The sequence below is a fragment of the Eretmochelys imbricata genome, chromosome 27 (genome assembly GCF_965152235.1).
Source record: "Eretmochelys imbricata isolate rEreImb1 chromosome 27, rEreImb1.hap1, whole genome shotgun sequence".
NCBI lineage: Eukaryota > Metazoa > Chordata > Testudines > Cheloniidae > Eretmochelys > Eretmochelys imbricata.
Window position 1 is genome coordinate 3,657,097 of NC_135598.1, and position 20,299 is coordinate 3,677,395.

The window sequence follows — 20,299 nt, forward strand, 5'->3', positions numbered from 1 at the left end:
CTAACACAGCTCAGCAGTTGCTCAGAAGGGGAGGTGGGGAAAATACTCTGTTTCTCCATGATAAAATGTAGCTATTTAATTGAAAAGCTCCCTGCCTCGGAGCAGAGACTTGACCCTTGGCCGGGAGGTTGCCCTGGGGTCAGGGAGGTGCCCTTTGCCTTTCCCATGGCATCCAGCCCCCATTTGGGTGAATGGGAAGCCCCTGGGAATGGCAGGACCCACATGCCCAGTAGAGGCTTGGAGTCTGGCAGCCTTGTTCTGCGAGGAATCCCTCTGCACCACGCCTGCTCCATCCCCTCCTACATGCCGACCGGCCTGTGCGCACCTTCGCCACAGGGCGACTGAGCCTGCTCCAGCCCCGGGGCCACAGCGGCGGAGCAGGATTTTCCTGAAACGGCTCCTCCGGCCAGCAGGACCTGCGGTGGCACTGGGTGCGGGAACGGGGCTGCTGGAGACGGTGCCTCTGGCACTCCCAGTGCTCCCCAGCTGGTCCCAGGCAGCCTGGAGGAGGAGGAAGCCACCTGAGTGAGATGTGCAGAGGGGGCAAGGAGGGGGAGGGGATGGGTGCAGAGGAGGCAAGGACAGGGTTTGGGGATGGGGCAGAGGGAGCAAGAGGGAGTTGGGGGGATGGAAAGAGGGGTCAAGGAGGGCTGGGGGATGGGTGCGGAGGGGGAAAGGAGGGGCTGGGGGATAGGTGCAGGGGAGCAAGGAGGGGATTGAGGGAATGGGTAAAGAGGGGCAAGGAGGGAGTGGGGGTGATGGCATCTTGCCCCAGCAGAGGGAGGGATGGACGGCGTCCTCTAAAGTCCGCAGGGGGCTGGAAGTCAGGAGACGGGGGCTCTGTCCCACCTGGGGGCTGCTCTGAGTGATTGCAGCCTCCCAGGGCCTGGGATCGCAGTCAGACAGCCATAGTGGAATGGGCCGAGGTCACCCTCCCGCTGCCAGCAGCCCCGTACAGGGAGCGTGGTGCCCATGGCACCCAGCACCACGGCATCTAGGGGCTGCCCAGTGGCCAAGTCACTCCCCAGAACTGTCCCCCAGGCGGGCAGGGGCGTTGGGTCTGGGCACCACAGGACCAGACAGATGCTGCCGTGGGGAGAGCTCGGGGAGGCACGGCTGGCCCCATGGGCGGGTGCTGCACATTGCAGCGGGGCAGCAGCTCTGCTCCAGCAGAGGTTGAGTGTCACTGGCTATTTAAAAGAGGAGTGTCTGAGTGCTCTGACATCCACAGCCTGGCCTGAGATTTGCTGTGCCTCGTGGCAGTGCAGGGTGGGGCTAGGGGGCCAAATGTGGGGTCATTTGATCAGGGGTGGGGGGACTCAAGATACAGCCCCCCTCATAAAACGTGTTTACACAACCGCCCAGTTCTCATTGTGCTGTTTGCCCACACTTGGGGCTCCAGCTCTGGCTCTGATTCTCCCGAAGTGATCTCAGCTGCTCGGGATTTACCCCAGCTAGTGCCCCACCCCCGCCTCTGGGGAGCAATATTCCCAGCGTAACTGAGGGGAACGGTCAGAACCTGAGCGGAGGCGACCTGAACTGAGGCCCCAGAGAGTGGGGTGCGCATGTGCAGCCGGGCTGGGGCTCTGTGGAGTTTTGCCCGAGACCGAAATCTCAGACTGAGGGTGATGTTTTCAAGGGCTGAAAGAGCCGCGTGCAGATGCTGCCGTTCCTGCAGAGGGTTGTCAAGGAAATGAGCATCGACCAGAGGGAAGGGCAAAGCTCCAGCACCCGGTTAGGAGAATCCAAGCAGGCTCCTCAGAGCTGGACTGAGGCAGATTGGACCCTTCGAGGTTCACGTGCCCCTCTCCTCCTGTCTCAGGCACAGCTCTGTGTGATGGGATCCCCGGGTACAACCTGGGACTGGGATACTGCTGTGGCCGCTTAACTCTCCAACCTGGGTTGTCTCTCACAGTGCTTTGCTAGTGACAAGCAGCAAACCCCTCCAGGTGCTGTTATCGCTCAGCACAACAGCATGTGGAGCCCCCCACCCAGCTAGATTGCATGAATGCTCCCAGAGCACATACAAATCACACAGAGAAAGGCACCCGCCAATCTTGCAAACCACCTGCCTTGCACCCCGGAACTGTACCGTCTTGCCCTGGTCAGAAGCCTGACCAGGGTAAGTTTATAACCCAGTCCTCCCCTCCCTCGATGTGTAGATGGGACACACAGCCTTTGTAACCTCAGCTGAGATTTTCCAAGACTTCAACCAAAACACCCTGTTTTCTGTAAAATATAAAACAGATTTATTAACTACAGAAAGATAGTGATTCAGTGGGGGCAGGGCAGGAGTGGAGTCGGGGCAGGGCCAGGGGCGAGAACCCACCGGCGCCAGGAAAAGTTGGCACCTATGCTGCTGATGTCAGATGTCCCCCTGTTCCTTCCCTGCCCCCTCCGTACCCCCTCTCCACAAAGCAGAGAAGGGGACAGTCATGGGGAGAAGACGGGCGGGGGGCTTGCAGGAAGCTGTTGCTTCCTGTCTGACCTGGCTGATCTGCTTAAAAGGGCAACATTCTTGAAATGCGATCGGCGTACTTAAAGGGGCAATGCACGTCTCTCTCTCTCTCACTCATGCACACACCCCACAGCACTTTGAAAAGTCAGCACCTGTGCAGAGGTGCATGTGCTGTCAGGAGGAGGGAGTGGCGCGCTCCAGCTGGATAGCGTGGGCTCATCATCATGTTCAGTTTTTGCAGGAAAGTATTTGCAGATCCTGCCCTGCAGCTATTGTGTTTCCTCCCTACTGCCTCAGTCCATGCTGCCTTGTAGAGTGTGAGGCTACATTAACAACAGCGTATTAACCCTTGAGGGCTCAGCCGAGTGTTAGTTCATCATTTAGCAGAAAGGCATTCCCTGGGAAACATCCCACCCTCTTACTCCACCACCTCAACCAAGCTTCACAATCATTCATTGCTGTGTACAATATTAAACTGCTTGTTTAAAATGGTTTAAAACTTATACTGTTTATGTATACAATGTCTTTTGTCTGGCGAAAAAAATTTCCCTGGAACATAACCCCCACATTTACATTAATTCTTATGGGGAAATTGGATTCGCTTAACATCGTTTCACATAAAGTCGCATTTTTCAGGAACATAACTTCAATATTAAGTGAGGAGTTACTGTATAAGCTTTATACAGAGTAAAACAGATTTCTTTGGGGTTTGGATCCCATTGGGAGCTGGGTGTCTGGGTGCTGGAGACAGGTAACTTGCTAAGCAGTTTTCAGTTAAGTCTGCAGCTTTGGGGGCATTGACCAAACCCTGGGTTTGTGTTGCAGCAGGCTAGTGTGTCTGGCTCAACAAGACAGGGTTCTGGAAGTCCCAAGCTGGCAGGGAAAATGGGCTCAGAGGTAATTTCAGCAAATCAGGTGACAATCCCAAGGGGATCTCTGTGACCGAGCCCGTCACAACAGGCTTCCCCTTTTAAGCCTGGGACCAGTCTCCTCAGTTGAAGTCTTTGTCCTCCCAGGGTTCTTGTTGCTTCCAGCGTAGGTGGGGGAGGAGAAAGGCCAAAGTATGATGCCACGCTCCCTTATTTTAGCAGCTCCTGATGCTTTTTCCTCTGTCTTCCATCCCACCCAGGTTGCGGCTTTGAAAATTCTCACCAACACAGACACCAAGCAGCCCTGTCAAGGTGGACGCTTACAGTACTTCGACTCTAGAGGCATTGGCCTGTCATTCCCCATAGCAGGTCAGATGGGCCGGGAGCTTTCATCCCCCTCGAACAGCAATTCCAAATGCCCTCTCTGCCCTCTGAGGGGAGATGTGTGGGCTCGTGGATTGGGCCTGGGACCTGGGTTCTGATCCTGGTTCTGACACTGTCATTGTCAATTCCAGTGTTCTCAATGGAGTGGGGGGTGGGGGTTTCTCCATTGTTCTCAAAGATGCCGATAGCGGGAGTTTATCCATTGTTCTCAATGGGGCAGGGATGGGAGGGTTTCTCCAGTGTATTCAGTGTGGGATGGGTACACACGATCATCTGACCCTTCCAATTCAGCTCTGATCCTCCTCCTTTGGTTGGAATTCTTTGCCAGAGGATGTTGAGAAGGCCCAGGCTATAACAGGTTTTAAAAAAGAACTAGATAAGTTCATGAAGGACAGGTCCATCAATGGCAATGAGCCAGGATGGGCAGGGATGGTGTTCCTAGCCTCTGTTTGCGAGGAGCTGGGAATGGGTGACAGGATGGATCGCTTGATGATGACCTGTTCTGTTCATTCCCTCTGGGGCACCTGGCATTGGCCACTGTTGGAAGATAGGATACTGGGCTAGATGGACCTTTGGTCTGACCCAGTATGGCCGTTCTTATGGTCACACGGAGACCGATGGCTTTTCATGCTCATTGGTTACAGTAGAAACGCACTAAGCCTCTCTAGGCCTCCATGTCCCAGCTGCTCAGTGTGGCTAATGATTTGACCTGCCTGGCTAGCGGTTCTTTGTGAAGGGCTCTGGGAGTTCAACGTACCATTAATGCTGTTCAGGGTAGAGCTGGGACCGAGATCAGGACTCCCTGGCTCCTGCCCACTTGCTGAGTCCACCAGTGTGTGCTGCATCTAGGACACCCCCAGCCCAAGCCCCCTCCAGGCCCAGTCCTGCCATCAGGGGTCAGTTCTCAGAGCTCCTGGTGGCCATGTGCAGTCCCCCAAAATGTCCCCAAACATCGAGATTTTGCAAGTGCAAACACACGTGAATCCTCGTCTGATTTGCCCCCAAATCAGCCTGGGGCTCCCTCAACCCGCCTTTATATCTTTTCTTGGCATGATCCCTGGGGCAGCACATGTGGATAGTGCAGCAGGGACCCCACGGATCAATGACCTGCTAGTGCCAGAACCCAGCACCCAGAAGGAGGCAGCGCCACGTGCCTACTTCCCAGAGACATGGCTGTGGGACCTGGTCCCTGTGGGGTGAGTGAGGAGCTGTCACAAACTGTCCCAGCGGAGCGGCCTCCAGGCCACACCCTCGAAAGCAGCAGCTCCCAGAGGCGGTGCACTGGCTGGGGGAGGGCTGGCTGCCCGCGTGGGGCTGGTTCCTGCACCCTGTTGCCACCAGAGAGGAACCCAGCACAGCAATGGAGAATAACAAGCCCCCAGTGCTGTGGGATTTGTCTATTTACAGATGTAACGAACCTGCAGAGCGGGGGAGAGGGCTGGGAGCCCGGGCAGCACCATGACCCTGCGTCTTGCCAGCAGAGTGGGGTTCATGCCAGCCCCTCCCCAGCTGTTCCCTGGATCCCGACCCCATTTATCATCCCGACCCCATTGCCCTTTCTGGTGGTTTCATTCCCAAGCGGCGCCTGGGAGCTCCAGCACTGAGAACATGGGAAGGGAATGAACCCCTGGAAGCGGGACATTGAGGGCGGCACGTGGGTTACAAGTGGGAGAGGCAGGGAATCCTGAGCAGGGGGAATTGAGGCTGACACCCAGGAATAGCCCCGTGACAGGGAGATGTGTCTGGCTGCGGAAGGGGGGATCCCCATCCCATGGGACACTGAGCCCAGCCCAGAAAGCCCCGGAGCAGGGAAGGATCCTGCGCTAGCTGGCGTGGGGCGGAGGAGGGGAAGAGATGGGGACACTGACAGTTCTTCCCCTCTCTGCTGTCTGGGATTGCCCTGTTTCTGTGCCACCGGCCTAAGGCCTCAGCCCAGCGGAGGGCCGGGCAGGGACGTCTCTGGTGGCCGTGCTCATGGGTGCTTCCCATGGGGCAGCTGCGTGTCTGATGCTCGGTTTGTGTCTGTCCCGGCCCAGCGAGCGGGGCTCCAAGGACGTCCCAGTCTCGGTGCCCGACACCATCACGGAGTGGAAAGCTGGGATGTTCTGCACGGCAGAGGTGGGCTTTGGGCTCTCCCCCACAGCCACCTTCATGGCCTTCAAACCCTTCTTTGTGGAGCTGGCCTTGCCGTACTCCGTGATCCGGGGAGAGGCCTTCGCCCTAAAGGCCACTGTCTTCAACTACCTGCAGCAGTGCATCAAGGTGAGCGCCGCCTGGGGCTGAGCTGCTGGGGCTGGTGACTTGGGGCTGGGGAGCTGGGCAGCCGTGCAGGCTGGCAAGTGGCACTGGCAGTCACTGGCTGTGACCCTGTGACCCCTGGGGTCAGCACATCGCGGTGAGGGGGCCTGAGCCCCAGAGGGGCCACGTCTTGGCCTGGAGCTGGCACATGTGAGTGAGTCCCCCACAGCCCTAAGGGGGCTCTCGTGTTGGGCCCCACAGGTGCGGCTGACGCTGGCGGAGTCTGCGCAGTTCCAGGTGCAGGCAAGTGAGGACGGCGTCTACACCAGCTGCCTCTGTGCAGATGAAGGGAAAACCTTCCAGTGGGAGGTGACGGCGAGCAGCCTGGGTAAGGGGCGCTGGGGGCTCTGTGCTGGAGGGGAGGGGCAGGGAAGGGGTGGGGGGCTCTGCACAGCAGGGGGCAGAGGGGGTGCTGGAGCCTTTGCACTAGGGAAGCAGGTAGGGGCCTTTGGAGGCTCTGCATGGGGGGAGAGACGGGTAAGGGGCATTGGAGGCTCTGTTCTGGGAGTGAGAAGGAGGGCGCAGAACAGGGTTGCTGAGGGCTTGGTGCCGAGGGGAAGGGGAGGGGATGGGAAGAGCTGTGGGGGGCGGAAGAAGAGAGAGAAGGACACCCCAGCAGAAAAACCCCTTTCACGTTAACCCTTCTGCCAGGTGGAGCTGGCAGCAGCAAGGGCCAGGTTCAATATCTCGGGCTTCCCCTTAAGAGCACGACACAGAGCCAGCTCGGTCTCTCTCTGTGCCAACGACTCTATTGCTGCTGTCTGCAGCTGGCTCACAGCTCCGCTGGCTCTCTGCCGCTGAGCCACTGCGTTATAGCCGGGCAGAATCCAGACGAATGAGCAGCTCTGTCACCCCTGCCTTGCCACCTTGGCTGACTTCAGTAGCTCCCACCTGGGCCGCTCACAAACAGACCCCAGTGTGCAAGCCGCACCATGAGCGTCTGTGTGTGACTGCAGCCTGCCTGCCACTCTCGGGTTACACTCTGGCTCTCGCCAGCCTGGGTTATACTGCAGGGCAACCCCAACACCCCCAGTCCGAGATCTTCCTTCAGAAAGATTTGTCCTGCCTGCCCAGCCCTCTCCTGGACAATACAAGTTACATTTAGGCTGATATTCCTTTACGAGAATAACATGCACGCATCTTGTCACCCCAAATGGAGTTGCCCAGACACTTCAGTTTAAACACACTGGATTAGATAAAACAATCAAACACGTTCATTAACCACAAAGAGAGATTTTAAGTGAGTGCAAGGAATGGGGCATAAAAGTCAGAAATGGTTACAAGAAAAACAGAGAGAAGCTGTTTACTATTACCTGACTTAACAAACTACATCAGCTTCAAGCACAGTTTCTCCCCGCTCGCTTCCAGTGGTCTCACTGACCAAGCCCTGTAGGTCAGGACCCCTCTGCCGTCTCGCTGGCCGCTGCTGCTTCCTGCTGCAATGTCATGTTCCGAGGGTCCCCCATGTAACGCAGCTGTCAGTGATTTCAGCAGGGAGGGGGGCAGTTTCTGGGTTGCCATTCGCTGTTCCCGCACAAGGGCTAAGGCAGAGAAACCCATTACACTCAACTCATCATTTCCCTCCATCCTTTCCTTCCCCTCTTTCCTTCTCTCTCTTTTCTCCCCCATTCTCTCTCTCTCTCTCTCTCTCCATTTTCTCTACTTTTCTCTCCCTTCTTCACCACCCTCTCCTCTGCCTCTCCCTCTTCCAATATCCTCCCCCCCCCTTGGACACAGGCTCCTCTCTGCCTCTGGCAGGGGCGTTGGTCTGTCTAATGGGAGCGTCTCCCACCTTGCTCGGCAGGGGAGGTGAACTTCACCGTCAGCACCGAGGCTCTGCACACCGAGGAGCTGTGCGGCAATGAACTGGCCGTGGTGCCGGCCCAGGGGCGAATGGACACTGTGATAAAGCCCCTACTGGTCCAGGTCAGTGTCTGGTCGGGGTCTCTGGGCAGAGCAGAGCAAGATCTGGTGTCTGGGTCTCACCCCCTGGTAGCCGTGGGCCAAGTCTGCATTGTTCTTTGTCCTGCCACAGGAAATAATGTCCCAGCACTACACCGTCCATGTCCCGGACCCTGACCTGCACAGCCCCGTCATGCGGCCCCGTCACAGCGAGATCAGGGAGCTGGCAGAAGAGTCCTGGGGCAGACAGAGATGGGGGTTAGCCCCAAGGGGGGTGGCTGAGTGTAACACGGGGGTCTCGAGGGGGCGGAGGGAATTAGCAGAGAAGAAGTGGCAAGATCTGCTGGGCTGGGAACCGTCTCCCCGAGGAAGGGATGGGAGCCCCATCGCTGGAGCGCTGAGAGCTGGATGTGCCTGAGCCCCACAGCACGGGCTGTAGGGAATGATCCTGCCCTGGCTAGGGGCACTGGCTGACCTAGCAGGCTCTGTCAGGCTGTGACGTGCACGGTCCCTCGTCCTGACCTTCTGTCTGATGCTCCTTCCCAACAGCCGGGGGGGATCCTGGAGGAGAAGGCGCACAGCTCCCTGCTCTGCCAGGAAGGTAGGATCCCAGCACCTGTGCGGGGCTCAGTGGGTGTCACTAACGCGGGGAGACGCCCGAGCCGTCACTTGGCTGCAGCACGTCAGTGATGGCTGGGCCGCTGGATGGCTCAGCTAGGGGCACGGGAGCTGCGAGGACGGACCAGACCAGGGGGCATCCAGACCAATGTCCGGCCTGGGACAGGCTCCAGGCCCAGCTGCCCGGGGAAGATGCACTCCCTAGTGGGCACTTATGGAACCGTCTGCCACAGGCCGAAGGCTCGAGTACGTCCGGCTCCTGCTCCCGAGTGTCACTGGACCCCTGTTGCGCCAGCTCCTCTCCCCTTCAGCCTGGCCCCTGTGTGTACGATGCTCCCTGCAGAGCTCGTCACACCGGCTCTCTGGGGCCAGGAGAGGGACCGAGTCCCACAGGCAGGACCCCACACTGTGAACCCCCAGCCCTCACCCTCAAGGGCACGTATGTGCCATGGTGGGGGGAGCTTGGGATTGAGAGAGGGGCTGTGATTGGGCGAGAGACCCAAACGGTGAGGAATGGAGGGATCCGATTGGCTGGAGGCAGGGGCAGGTTCCCAACAGACCTTTAACAGTGTGTCTTCGCCTTCGTGTTACGCAGCATCCGAAGAAATCTCCTTGCAGCTGCCTGCGAACGTCCTGGCAGGGTCCGAGCGGGCCCACGTGACTGTCCTGGGTGAGGAATTCCCGTGCCCCCTCCCTGTCAGGGCACGGTGCCCTTCGCCAGCCAGCCCGTCTGTGGCCCAGCGCTCTGATCAGAGAGGCTGGGGTATCATGGATGGAAAAGACCAATGAGGTCTAGTGGGTGCCTGGGGCCAGGGCAGGACTGGTCCCTGCAGTCTGTGCTCCAGGGCCTCGTCCCCAGCAAGGGGCAATAGACTCCCATGGTGATGCCATGAAGCTGTGCCAGGGCATTGGCGTCTTGGCTATTCAGCACCACATATCCACATAACCCCACCAGACCGGAATCGAACTGGCCCCCGTGAGCCAGGGCTCCACAGACATGGTGTTAGGGACGGGGCAACTGTTGTGCAGCCTGGTAATTCTCTGCTCCCCCGACTCGCTTGGTGCCAGGAGACATAATGGGCACGGCTCTGCAGAACATAGACCGCCTGCTGGCCATGCCCTATGGCTGCGGAGAGCAGAACATGGTCCGGTTTGCTCCCAACATCTACATCCAGCAGTACCTGGAGAAGAGCGGGCAGCTGAGCCCGGAGATCAGACACAAGGCCCAGGGATTCCTCCAGAGCGGTGAGTGTCCTCCCACCTCTCCACCTCCAGGGCATGGAGGGATCAGGGCCCCACGGGGTGCAGGCTGGGGGTGGATTCTAGCCCCCGGGGGTGAGAGGATACAGGACTCACTGTCTCTCTCCTGTTCCCGCAGGCTACCAGCGCGAGCTGCTTTATAAACACAACGATGGCTCTTACAGCGCCTTTGGGGAGAGCGACGCCATGGGCAACACCTGGTGAGGGGCCGCACGGCACGGGCAAGTCAGGGCTCTGGGTGGGCAGGGCCTATCGGGCTGCAGCCTGACCTCCAGCCCCAGTGCTGTTCCAGTCCTGCTCCCCACACAGCTCTGCCCCACATACTCACTCAAACCACCCCCCATTCCCGTCCTGGGCTCCCCTGACAGCTCTGCTCACCCCCACAATGCTGACCCCCCAGCCCCATCCCCCACACACCTCCCTCCTGGCCCGCAGCATCAACAGCAGAGTGTCCCTCTAAGGGGGTCTCTCCCTGCCCAGGCTGACGGCCTTCGTTCTCAAGTCCTTTGGCCAGGCCAGACCCTACATCTCCATCGACGAGAAGCACCTAGAGGACGCCCTAGGGTGGCTGCAGCATCACCAGCTGGAGAGCGGCTGCTTCCGCAGTGTGGGGAAGCTGTTCAACAATGCCCTGCAGGTGGGAGGCTGGGGGGATGGGCTGATGGGATGGGGGAGGAGGAAACAAGCTGGGGAAGGGGTGGGGGAGGCTATTTAATGAGCAGGAACTCACCCAACAAGGGACAAATCCCTCAGCCTCTGCAGGAAGGGCTCCTGGTCTTCACAGGAAATCTGGCAAATCTCAGTTCAAAGCAATTTACCAGCCTCTGGTTCCTGTGGGGCTCAGATAGGATTTTATACCAGGAGTCCAGTGCAGCCACTACTGCCTCTCCTGAACTAGCCTGGGGAACTCACTGCCACAGATTGGGGGCAGCTGCTCGGGACCCAGAGGGCCTGACAGGTCGCAGCAGGAGGCAGGACCCAAACCCAGCCACTTGGAGCGCTGGAGCCGGTTCTGTTCTGGCCCAATGGGCTTGTGCTGGGCAACGGCTCACCTGTTCCTGGCAAGGTGGCCCACAACTCGGTCTGAGCCGGCTCCCGGTGTCTCCATCCCCCTCAGGGCGGCGTGGTGGACGAGCTCTCTCTCTCGGCTTACATCACGGCAGGGCTGCTGGAGCTGGGACAGCCGCTCACGGTGAGGCCAAGCCCTGCTGTCCCAGGGGAGGGGCCAACAGTCAGGGGGAATGGGGATTGTTGGTGACAGTGAGGGGGGAGTCAGTGCCAGGGAAGGGTTTGAGGTGAGACACGGGAGCCGTGGGTGGTTGGTAGCAGGGAAGGGTTTGGGGTGAGACGGGGGAGTCCTGGGGGGTTGGTACCAGGGAAGGGTTTGGGGTGAGATGGGGGAGTCGTGGGGGCTTGGTACCAGGGAGGGATTTGGGTGCTGTTGGGAGCCGTGGGGAGAGGGGTTGGTACTGGGAAGCGGGTGAGGGAAAGATTGGGATGGGGACAGTGGAGTCAGGGCATCAGAAAGATGCAGCAGCTCGGTCAGATTCTGGGTCCAGCTCCAGCTCTGGCTCTGGGCGTGACTTGGGCGGGCTGTTTATAGATGGGCCCACGGCAAAGGTGGCGGTGGGGAGGGATGGGTCAGGGGAGGTGACAGATGCCTGCCTGGTGGAGCATTGTTAAGGCCCCATGGGGTGGTTGCCAGGGGACGTGCGCAGGCCCCAGGCGCAGGGTGTCTCCTCTGGCCGGCTCAGCCTGACGGGGAGTCTGTTCGGTGTCTCCCCCGTCCCAGGACCCCATGATGACCAGGGCCGTCCAGTGCCTCCAGGAGTCGAGCACCAGTGACCTCTACACGCAGGCGCTGCTGGCCTACGCCTTCGGGCTGGCGGGGAGCACAGAGCTGCGGGGCGCCCTTCTGCAGAGCCTGGCCCAGCACAGTGTCAGCGCGGGTACCGGCAGCCCCTCGCTCTAGTGCTCTCCTCGCTGCCGGCCTCTCGACATGGCAGGGCCAGCTGCCCCCCACGGCTCTGCCCACCCAGGTGTCATCCCTGCCCTGGGGCCTTCTCAGCCTGGCAGGGGAGCTGGGTCTCTGTGGCCCAGTCAGTCCGTGGTCTCTGCTGAGGCTGCCAGTGAGGGGCCGACGCGCTGGGCTCTGTCATGGGGACACTTGCCCCTCAGACCTGGAGTGAGATCGGCCCGCCATTTCCCAGAGCCCAGCACATGGAGTGAAGGGGGACGAGTCTGGGTCGCTTCCAGGCTGGGGGGATCGGAGCTGAGAACCTAGAGGGGCAAAGCCCCATGTCCCACCCAGCCCTCTAAAGCACCCGGGGCCAGGAGCGTGATGGGATCCAGTGGGCTCACAGCCTGTGGGACAGGGCTTTGCGTAGGCAGCTCCCAAGGGGAACGGGCCGTAACCGAGCCCTGGGGAGATGCCGCAGGATCCCAGCACCCATCCTGTGTTGGGGACATCCAAGTCTCTGCTTGGCCCAGCTAATACTGGGAGGGGAACAGGCTGCACTGGGCTAACGGCCGGCTAGGCCCTGCTGTCCCTGGGAGAGGGGGTTGTACAGGGAAGATGGTCTCTGGGTGCTCCTTTGTCTGCAGCCTGTGCCCACTATGGACCTATGGGAGGCTGCTCATCCCCCAGCTCCAGTTCCCCTAGCCTTTCTCTGCAAAAATGCCCTTGGGTTTGTGCCGCTCTCAGCCCAGCCCCCAGTGTGAGCTATGCAGCCTGGGGTCAGCTCCCCATAGGGCGGGAGGTCCCATGGGAGGCCTGAGGCCCACTGGGAGCATGGCTGGGGACACAGGCGGTGGGGCTGCCCCGCGTCGGTGCTGAGCTGAAGGAGCCCTCTGTATGGTGCCTGGGATTCCCAGGCTGGGTCCCTCACACTCGTCATGAAGAGGCCCCGTGATCTCTGTACATCTCCTCGGCTCCATTTGAGCTCAGACTGAGCTGAGCTGGGAGCTGAGGCCTGGCGCACTCGGTTCCTGATGGGCCCTGGGGAGACATCCCCCCACAGAGAGGACCAGCCTGCATGGTCCAGGCGGCTCTGTCGTGTCTCGGCTCAGATGAAAAGTCCCTTCTCTCCAAGCCCCGGCACGGTGGCTGGAGCTGGTCTGTGCCCGCGAGTTGCGTGTCGCCTCCTGCCCCGCCCTGCCCCACCCCGAGGCGGGTAAGAAGTGCTGGGAGCAGCACCTGGCTCCTGCCCCAGAGAAAGGAGAGGTGGGGGCTCTGCTCCTGGGGGAGGGGCTGCCAGGCACTGGGGTAAAACAGCCCTCGGGTAACAGGACCCATCTGCGAGGTCCCTAGGATCCCTTGGAGGGGGTGATAACACGGCGTCAGCTCCAACCCCTGTCCTTCAGCTGGGTTGTGCTCCCCTCCTGCTCCCAGCCCCAGGGGGCTGCACATTCACTCAGGGGCTCTCTGCCCCCCTCGAGCAGTGACGGCACTAGGCATAAATCAGTTCTGGGAGCGGGGCTGGGGCGGGGAGGAGGCCTCTGGGTATGCCTCTGTTTGCACCATGCGCCCCCTCAGGGCTTCTCACCGGCTCCATTTGAGCTCAGACTGAGCTCTGCTCCTAGGAGTGCACTGAGGGCCCATTGGACACTGGACTGAAACAGCCCTCGGGTGAGGGTCCCAACTTCAAGGCCCCAGGGATCACTCAGGAGGGGGGTGTTAACTCGGCATCAGCTCTGCCCCATGCCCTTTGGCTGGGTCAGGCTCTGAGCAGGGGGCCAAATTAACACAGGGGATCTCTGCCCCCCTCTAGTGGCTGCACCCCAGAGGCTTAGGGGTTGCCTGGAGCCAGTGACCCACCTGGGCTCAACTTTTAGCTCAGACACCAGAGGTTCAGGAGTTTCAAGCCAGCGGGCCAGGGTTCAATCCCTGCTGACGACCCACGCAGGGGCATCGTGTTACACTTCTGTAGCCCTCCTGTGAGCTCTGAATCAGCTGCCATGTCCTGCCCCAGAGGTGACTGATTCAGTGCGGGGCAGGCGTCCCTCTGGCCTGGGAAGCCCCTGGAGCCCCTTTGGAAAGCAAACAGGTGACCCACTGTATTGTAACTGCAGCCATGGGGCTGCCCTTCCCTCGGCCCTTCTCCTAGGGGGACAGCTCCACTGGCAGAGGAAGGTGAAGGCCCTGCCCAGCCCCTACGGGAACAAGGCCCCGTCAGCGGAGGTGGAGATGACGGCTTACGTGCTCCTGGCCTATCTCTCCCTGCCCAATGTGTCTGCTGCCGACATGGCGACCGCCACCCAGATTGTCCGCTGGCTCAGCAAGCAGCAGAACCCCTACGGGGGCTTTGCCTCCACACAGGTAATACCCCTGCCCTCAGGGCAGATGAGCGCGGGGACCCTGGTGCAGGAAGGGGCCAGGAGCTGCATCTCCACAGCTGAGCCAGGCCCTTCCTGGGAGAGGGAGTCCTGGGGGCCGAGCCCCCTGCCCTCAGGGGCCGGGAGCCAGGGTCCCGATGTCAGCGCCCCGGCAGGTCCCGATGCTGCCGCAGTGAGTCTGAGCCGGGCTCCTCTCCCCAGAGCGTGACAGCAGCTCGGTGACTCTCTTTCCCCAGGACACGGTGGTGGCCCTGCAGGCCCTGGCCAAATACGCAGCCCTGACGTACAGCACGAGCGGGGCTGTGTCGGTGACAGTGAGCTCCCAGGCCGGGGCCCGGCAGCAATTCCACGTGGAGAACGCCAACCGGCTGGTGCTGCAGCGAGCGGCCCTGCAGGAGATCCCCGGGCAGTACACGGTGCAGGCCAGCGGCGAGGGCTGTGTCTTTGTGCAGGTGAGTGCAGGGGCCCCTGGGGACCAGCTGGCCCAGCGATGACTGGCTGTGCCCTGGCACTGCCCCACGGCACCTGGCTCTGGGCCCAGGCTCTGATCTGCTGTGGCGGACGCAGCAGGCTCTTCCTCAGCCCTCCTGCTTTTCTCCCAGCTGACTCTGCGCTACAACGTGCCGCCCCCAAAGAGCGCCGTGACCTTTGACCTGCAGGTGGAGACGGAGCCGAAGGAGTGCACCGAGAGCGCCAGATCCCACTTCGGCCTCGTCGTGCACGCCCGGTATGAGCCCCAACCCCCCACCCATCTGGGTCTGAGCTCCCGGGGGCAGGGACAGGCCCCAGGCAGTAGGGAAATGGCCGGGGCAGAGCCGCCCCACTGCAGGGCCGGGGCATGGCTGGAATCGCTGTGGGAGCCATCCACCCCCAGGGCTCGGGGCAGAGGCAGGGGCCCCCTTGGAATGTGCCAGGGGCTAAAGGGCTGGTCCCGGGGCTGATCTAATGGACAGTCGGCTCCCAAGGAGCTCCTGGGCCCGGGGCCCCTTGTCTGGGGAGCTCAGGGCTGGCCGGGGGCTAGCGGGGCTCATGGCCCAGAGCAGGCAGAGGGCATTAGAGACGCTGGCAGGGCTGAGAAGACGGGAGGCCTCCCCTCCCTGTCCATCCCCCTGGGGTCTGTATCCAGGGCAAACCCCGACCTCAGCACAGGGCTCCTGTTGCAGGTACAGCGGGGAGCGCTCAGCCACCAACATGGCCATCATCGAGGCCAAGCTGCCATCCGGCTACAGCCCCGTCAAGAGCTCCCTGCGGCAGGTGAGCTTCCCAGGGAGGAGAACAGGCCGGGCCAGTCACAGCGTGAAACCAGGGGCTGATCCATGGGGGAGAGCCCAGACCCCCAGGAGAACACAGATTGCAGCTCTGACCCCCGGGGGAGCTCCCCCTGCAGAGCCCTCCCCCCTGCAGCAGGTCACTGTGCAGCCCTGGGGTCTCCCATCCAGTCACTGAGCAGGTCCTGACCCTGCTTAGCTCCCCCAGAAGAGGACGCCCAGGTCTAGACTCTCGCCCCTCCCCCAGCAGACACCCAGTGCTCAGCTGTGACTGATGTGGAGGGTGGCAGCCAGGCCCCTCGGCAACGGGGGCATTTGGTGCCCCATGTCCCAGCCCCCATCAGAGCAGACACTCCTGCCCCAGCCCCTCTGTTCCTGGCTCAGCCGTTTCCTCCCTCTGCTCCTAGCTGGAGAAGCAGCGTTTGGTGAAGAGGCTGGAGGTGCAGAACGACCAGGTGACGCTCTATCTGGACCAGGTGAGTGTGGGCAGCTCGGGGCTCCGGGGGGGCCTGGTGTGAATGGGGAGGGCGTGTCCTGCCCTGGCTCCACCCCCATTACAGTTGCTCTCATGGGCTCTGTGTCACACGCACAGCGTGGGGTCACTGAAATCTCCCCTGGTTCCAAGTGACCCGTTTCCATAAAGGACGGGGAGACGGAACCAGACTCAGCCAAACCGAAGAGAGGGCCGTGAACCAAGCGACGGGGAGCTCAGGGTTGTGGAGGCTGGAGCTGGGCCATGAGTGTGATGAAAGGGGTCACATTTTGCAGGGGGGTGGAACAGGGATTCAGGGGGAGCCTTTTCTCACTGCTCCAGGCCGCAGGGGCAGAGGGAAGTGGGTTGGGCCAGTCCGAGCCTCGGGGAGGAGGGGGTTAGAGCTGCCAGGGCAGACGTTCAGCCCAGGGGCTCGCTCTGTCGCTCTCTCGGTAGCTGACGAAGGAGGCAGCGAGTTTCACCTTCTCCCTGGAGCAGGATTTCCCTGTGAAGAATCTCAGAGCAGCCCCAGTGAGACTGTACGATTACTACGAGACGGGTGAGTCCCGCCCTGGTAGAGCCGCTCCCGCGGGCCCCATGGCGCAGTCTGTGGCTGCAGAGGGGGTGTCCTGTCCTGGCTCCACCCCAATTACAGCCACTCCTGCGGGCTCTGTGTCACAACCAGTGCCTTGTTAGAGGGTGGTGCCATTGGAATCCCCCCTGCTCCCTGTGACCCGTGTCCATAGCTGATCTCCCCCTGCTCGGGCCTGAGCGCAGCACTTGGGCAGATGCTGGCAGATGACCAGCCGTGGGGCTTGCAGGGGTCAAGCTGGAGACACCTGCTGGAGGCATGTTCCTGGGTTCGATCTGTGGCGTCGGCTCACCGGGAGGGACATGGGAGCCGTGTGCTCTTCGGGCTCGTGGGGCGCATGAGGCTGGTGTAACTGGAGCTCTCCCAGCAGGAATGGCCAGAGCAGGTGTGTCACTCCTCTCCAGGGCCCCACACATTTACCCTGCAATGCAGCTCCTCAGAATCCCCCAGAATCCTTTGTGCTGGGCCAGGAGGTGGCAGGATGGTTTCCATGAGTGCCTGGAGTTCACAGCCCCACTCAGACAGCGGGGGGCGACCTCCCACTCCCTTCTTGGGGTCAGACCTGCAGGAGGGATCCCCTGGCGCTGGGGTAACAGACTCTGCCTGTGTGGGATTAGGGGGAGCGGTTCACATCCCCCCACTGGGTCTCTCCTCCATTCCTTACATCCCTTGCTGTTCCAGGTGAACACACAGAGGCTGAGTACAGCGCCCCGTGCGGCTCAGGTAGGTGTGATGTACCCACACACAACTCCAGTCCCTACAGCTTTATGGGTGGGGGGAGTCAATGGGCGGGAGAGGTCTGTGTGTGTTGCAGATGGCAAAGTAAGGGAGATGGGAGCATGGAACCCACCAGGACCATGTGTGTGGGGGGAGAGACATCTGGGGAGAAGGGTCTATGTGGGGCACAAGGGAATCTGTCTTGAGGGCGGGGGGTGACTGTGGGGAGGGTCTTTGTTGGTGTTGGGAGAGTTCTGGGGGGCCATGTCTACAGGTGTTTGCAGGTATGTGTGGGTGATTTTGATCCTGTCTGAGGGGATGTTTGTGTTTGTTTAAAGCTCCTGATGCGAACACGATGGGAAATTCCCGCTGACGCCCTCACCGCTGCTGGGCAGCCCCCTCCCCTCCCAAGAGTGCTCAGCCGGCAGCCAGACACCCCAGGATCGGGGCGGTGGGGCGTGGACAGGCTTTGTCTCAGCTGCTGCTTCCCGGACCATCTGCCCTATCCCCTGGCCCTGGGCTGGAAGGAGGCTGCAGCCCCGCGGTTGAGACATGGATTCGTAGCGCTTTCTTCGGCCAATGCCTCCCCGTTCTCTCTGGAAACATCCCACTGCTCCCGTGACAATTCACCACGAAAATGAGAGGGACGGCGAAAGATTAGTGCAAAGCAAACGGACACCTTGGGCAGGGACCTACCCAGCTAGGACCAGCTGCTGGCCTGCTCCCTCACTAACTGCACTGCTTGGAATGGACAGAGCACCCAAGGCCCCTGCCTGACTCACTGTCTAGAGCCTGGTCACTTTCATTGTGTCAGCACCTGGTGACCGCCCCCTCCTTTGCCCCCTCTATGGTGGCTTTAGCAACCCTTTTCATTTCACCCATGCAGCGAGTTAGTAGTTCTCAGCCTCAGCTGCCTGGTCCCAAAGAGCAATCCTTGCAGTCCCATCCCCAATTGTATGTCACACTACAGAAGCGGTCACGCAGTTTGCCGGAGAGGGGCTTTCGGAAGCTGTGGTTTATGCCAATTCACCTTTGCTGAGAGGATCCAGATGCAGGGAGGATCCAGGAGAGAGTAAGGCCAGAATTTCCAGGCCAATCCAGCTCCATTTAGATACCAACAGGTGGCCAGATTTCTCAGCCGTCAGCATGCCAGGTGCAGGTTGGGGGCTGAGCTCTTTAGCAAAGCTGCCCTCCAGCCAGGGGAGGAAGGCAACGGAGTGGAGTCCAGGAGTTCGGAGGCAAAGGACATGTAAGGTGCTGGCTTGTCCCCAGCCCATGGAGGAGCTGCTGCCACACCCAGTGTCTTTTCTCAGGCCATTTTATTTCCCAAACATAAAACCAACAAAACAAATCCTCAGCCCATGCTCAGGGATTTCCCCCTTTGCCTCTCAGTCCCTCTTGCTTCAGGGCCTTTCGCAGATTCTTCTGTGCTCCTCTGACAGAGCATCACCTACCAGGGCATTTTGCCTGGCGCCCCTTTTCGCCCAGCACGTTCCCACTGCCTCCTACTCCATGAACATCCCGTCCTTACTGCCAGCCTTGCTGTCCATAGCCCAGGTGCTGCCCCACTCTTTTAATTGGCCACACTGGGAGCCCCTGTTCTAGCAAGGGGAGCTGGACCTGCTTCATTTCAAGAGGCCAGCTGCCCTGGAACAGGGGAGTAGATGGGGCGGTAGCCACAGGGGGACAGAGGGAAGGTGTCTGAGTTTAGAGGAAGCAGTTGCCTAGTTGATGGAAAGGAGCCAGAAGAGAGTGATTTTGAAGTTGAGAGTGAGAGAAGGTGCAAAGGCATGGGTGGTGTGTGCACCCCCCCAAACCCCCGTTTGGGGAGCCTAGCCCCCTGCCCCGCCTCTTATGCCCAAGGCCCCATCCCCACTCTGCCTCTTCTGCCCCCTCAACCTTGCTGTTGCAGGCCGTCACACCCCCACCTCTACCCCGGCACACTTCTGGGCTGCCTACAAACCCCCAGCCATATTTCGGACACATGATTTCCTCACCCATGGACTACATGTAACTTAAATGGACTCCCCCCACCCCATACATTTAATTGTTTATAGGTGTATGATTACACTGTAGTCACAGGAAGGCAATATAAGGCTCTTATTTTTAACATCCCAGCACATTTTGGCAAGAGTGTGCGAGTTCCTAATAAAAGTTAAAGCTGAAACGTTTGTTTGACTGTTTGCTTCCCCATGTTGAATTCCAGGTGGAGCGGGAGGGGTGGGGTGGGGCACCAAGGTGCTGGCGTGCAAACCGCCATTGGCAGATACACGCTGCTGGCCCACCCTTGTCGTTACTTTCGCATTGGCACATAAACCCGAAATCCCTCCCACTCCTGTATTAGCAGCTACAAACATGGAGCCAGACACTTACCCGGCTCCGGGGCGAGTTCTGCCTCTCCCGTTTCTGCCGCTGGTTCCCCAGCAGGCTGCTCCTGGGCGTTCCTCTGAGTGCAGCCCCCGGTTGTGCTGCAGTGGCAGCAAAGCCTCCTCAGAGACTGGTATCATCTCCAGAGTCACGTCAGTGGCTTGATCTAGCTGCTGCTGCCTCCCATGCCGATTCTGGGGTCAGCAGGTCTCCAGTTGTCCCACTGGTACCCAGCACTGAGAGACTGAGGCCAAAAGGGACCATGCTGATCATCTAGGCCAGCGGTTCTCCAACTGTGGGTTGGGACCCCAAAATAGGTCGTGACTCCATTTTAATGGAGCTGCCAGGGCTGGCATTAGACTTGCTGAAGCCCAAGCCCCACTGCCTGGGGCTGAAGATGGTGGGGCTAAGGTTGGTGGAGCTAAGGTTATAGGCCCCCCACTTGGGGCTAAAGCCCTTGGGTTTCTGCTTTGGCCCCCCCACCCTGGGTGGTGGGGCTCAGGCTTCAGGCCTCCCTCCTAGGGTCGTGTAGTAATTTTTCCTGTCAGAAGGGGGTCGTAATGCAATGAAGTTTGAGAACCCCTGTTCTAGTCTGACCTCCTACACATGGCAGGCCACAGAATCTCACCCACCCACCTTTGGCTGAGTTACTGAATTCCTCAAATCTTGATTTAAGTTACAGAGAATCCGCCATTTACTCTGCTTCAAACCACTAAGTGTCCCACACTGCAAAGGAAGGTGAAATCTCCCCAGGGTCTC

At 60.1% G+C, this 20,299-nt stretch overlaps 1 protein-coding gene across 1 annotated transcript in view; it reads left to right on the forward strand.

The window, feature by feature from the left end:
* Positions 1-17,546, forward strand: part of LOC144257828 (alpha-2-macroglobulin-like protein 1) — a 51,513-nt gene extending 33,967 nt beyond the window's left edge. Inside the window, exons 17-36 of the mRNA XM_077805998.1 lie at positions 3,588-3,696; positions 4,778-4,907; positions 5,748-5,973; positions 6,211-6,337; positions 7,814-7,935; positions 8,461-8,512; positions 9,125-9,199; positions 9,598-9,774; positions 9,908-9,989; positions 10,270-10,426; positions 10,907-10,981; positions 11,582-11,738; positions 13,896-14,107; positions 14,361-14,576; positions 14,727-14,851; positions 15,288-15,378; positions 15,800-15,868; positions 16,321-16,423; positions 17,138-17,179; positions 17,512-17,546. Of these exons, the coding sequence (XP_077662124.1) occupies positions 3,588-3,696; positions 4,778-4,907; positions 5,748-5,973; positions 6,211-6,337; positions 7,814-7,935; positions 8,461-8,512; positions 9,125-9,199; positions 9,598-9,774; positions 9,908-9,989; positions 10,270-10,426; positions 10,907-10,981; positions 11,582-11,738; positions 13,896-14,107; positions 14,361-14,576; positions 14,727-14,851; positions 15,288-15,378; positions 15,800-15,868; positions 16,321-16,423; positions 17,138-17,179; positions 17,512-17,546 (2,382 nt within the window). The remainder of the gene's footprint in view (positions 1-3,587; positions 3,697-4,777; positions 4,908-5,747; positions 5,974-6,210; positions 6,338-7,813; positions 7,936-8,460; positions 8,513-9,124; positions 9,200-9,597; positions 9,775-9,907; positions 9,990-10,269; positions 10,427-10,906; positions 10,982-11,581; positions 11,739-13,895; positions 14,108-14,360; positions 14,577-14,726; positions 14,852-15,287; positions 15,379-15,799; positions 15,869-16,320; positions 16,424-17,137; positions 17,180-17,511) is intronic.
* The last annotated feature ends 2,753 nt before the right edge of the window (positions 17,547-20,299 follow it).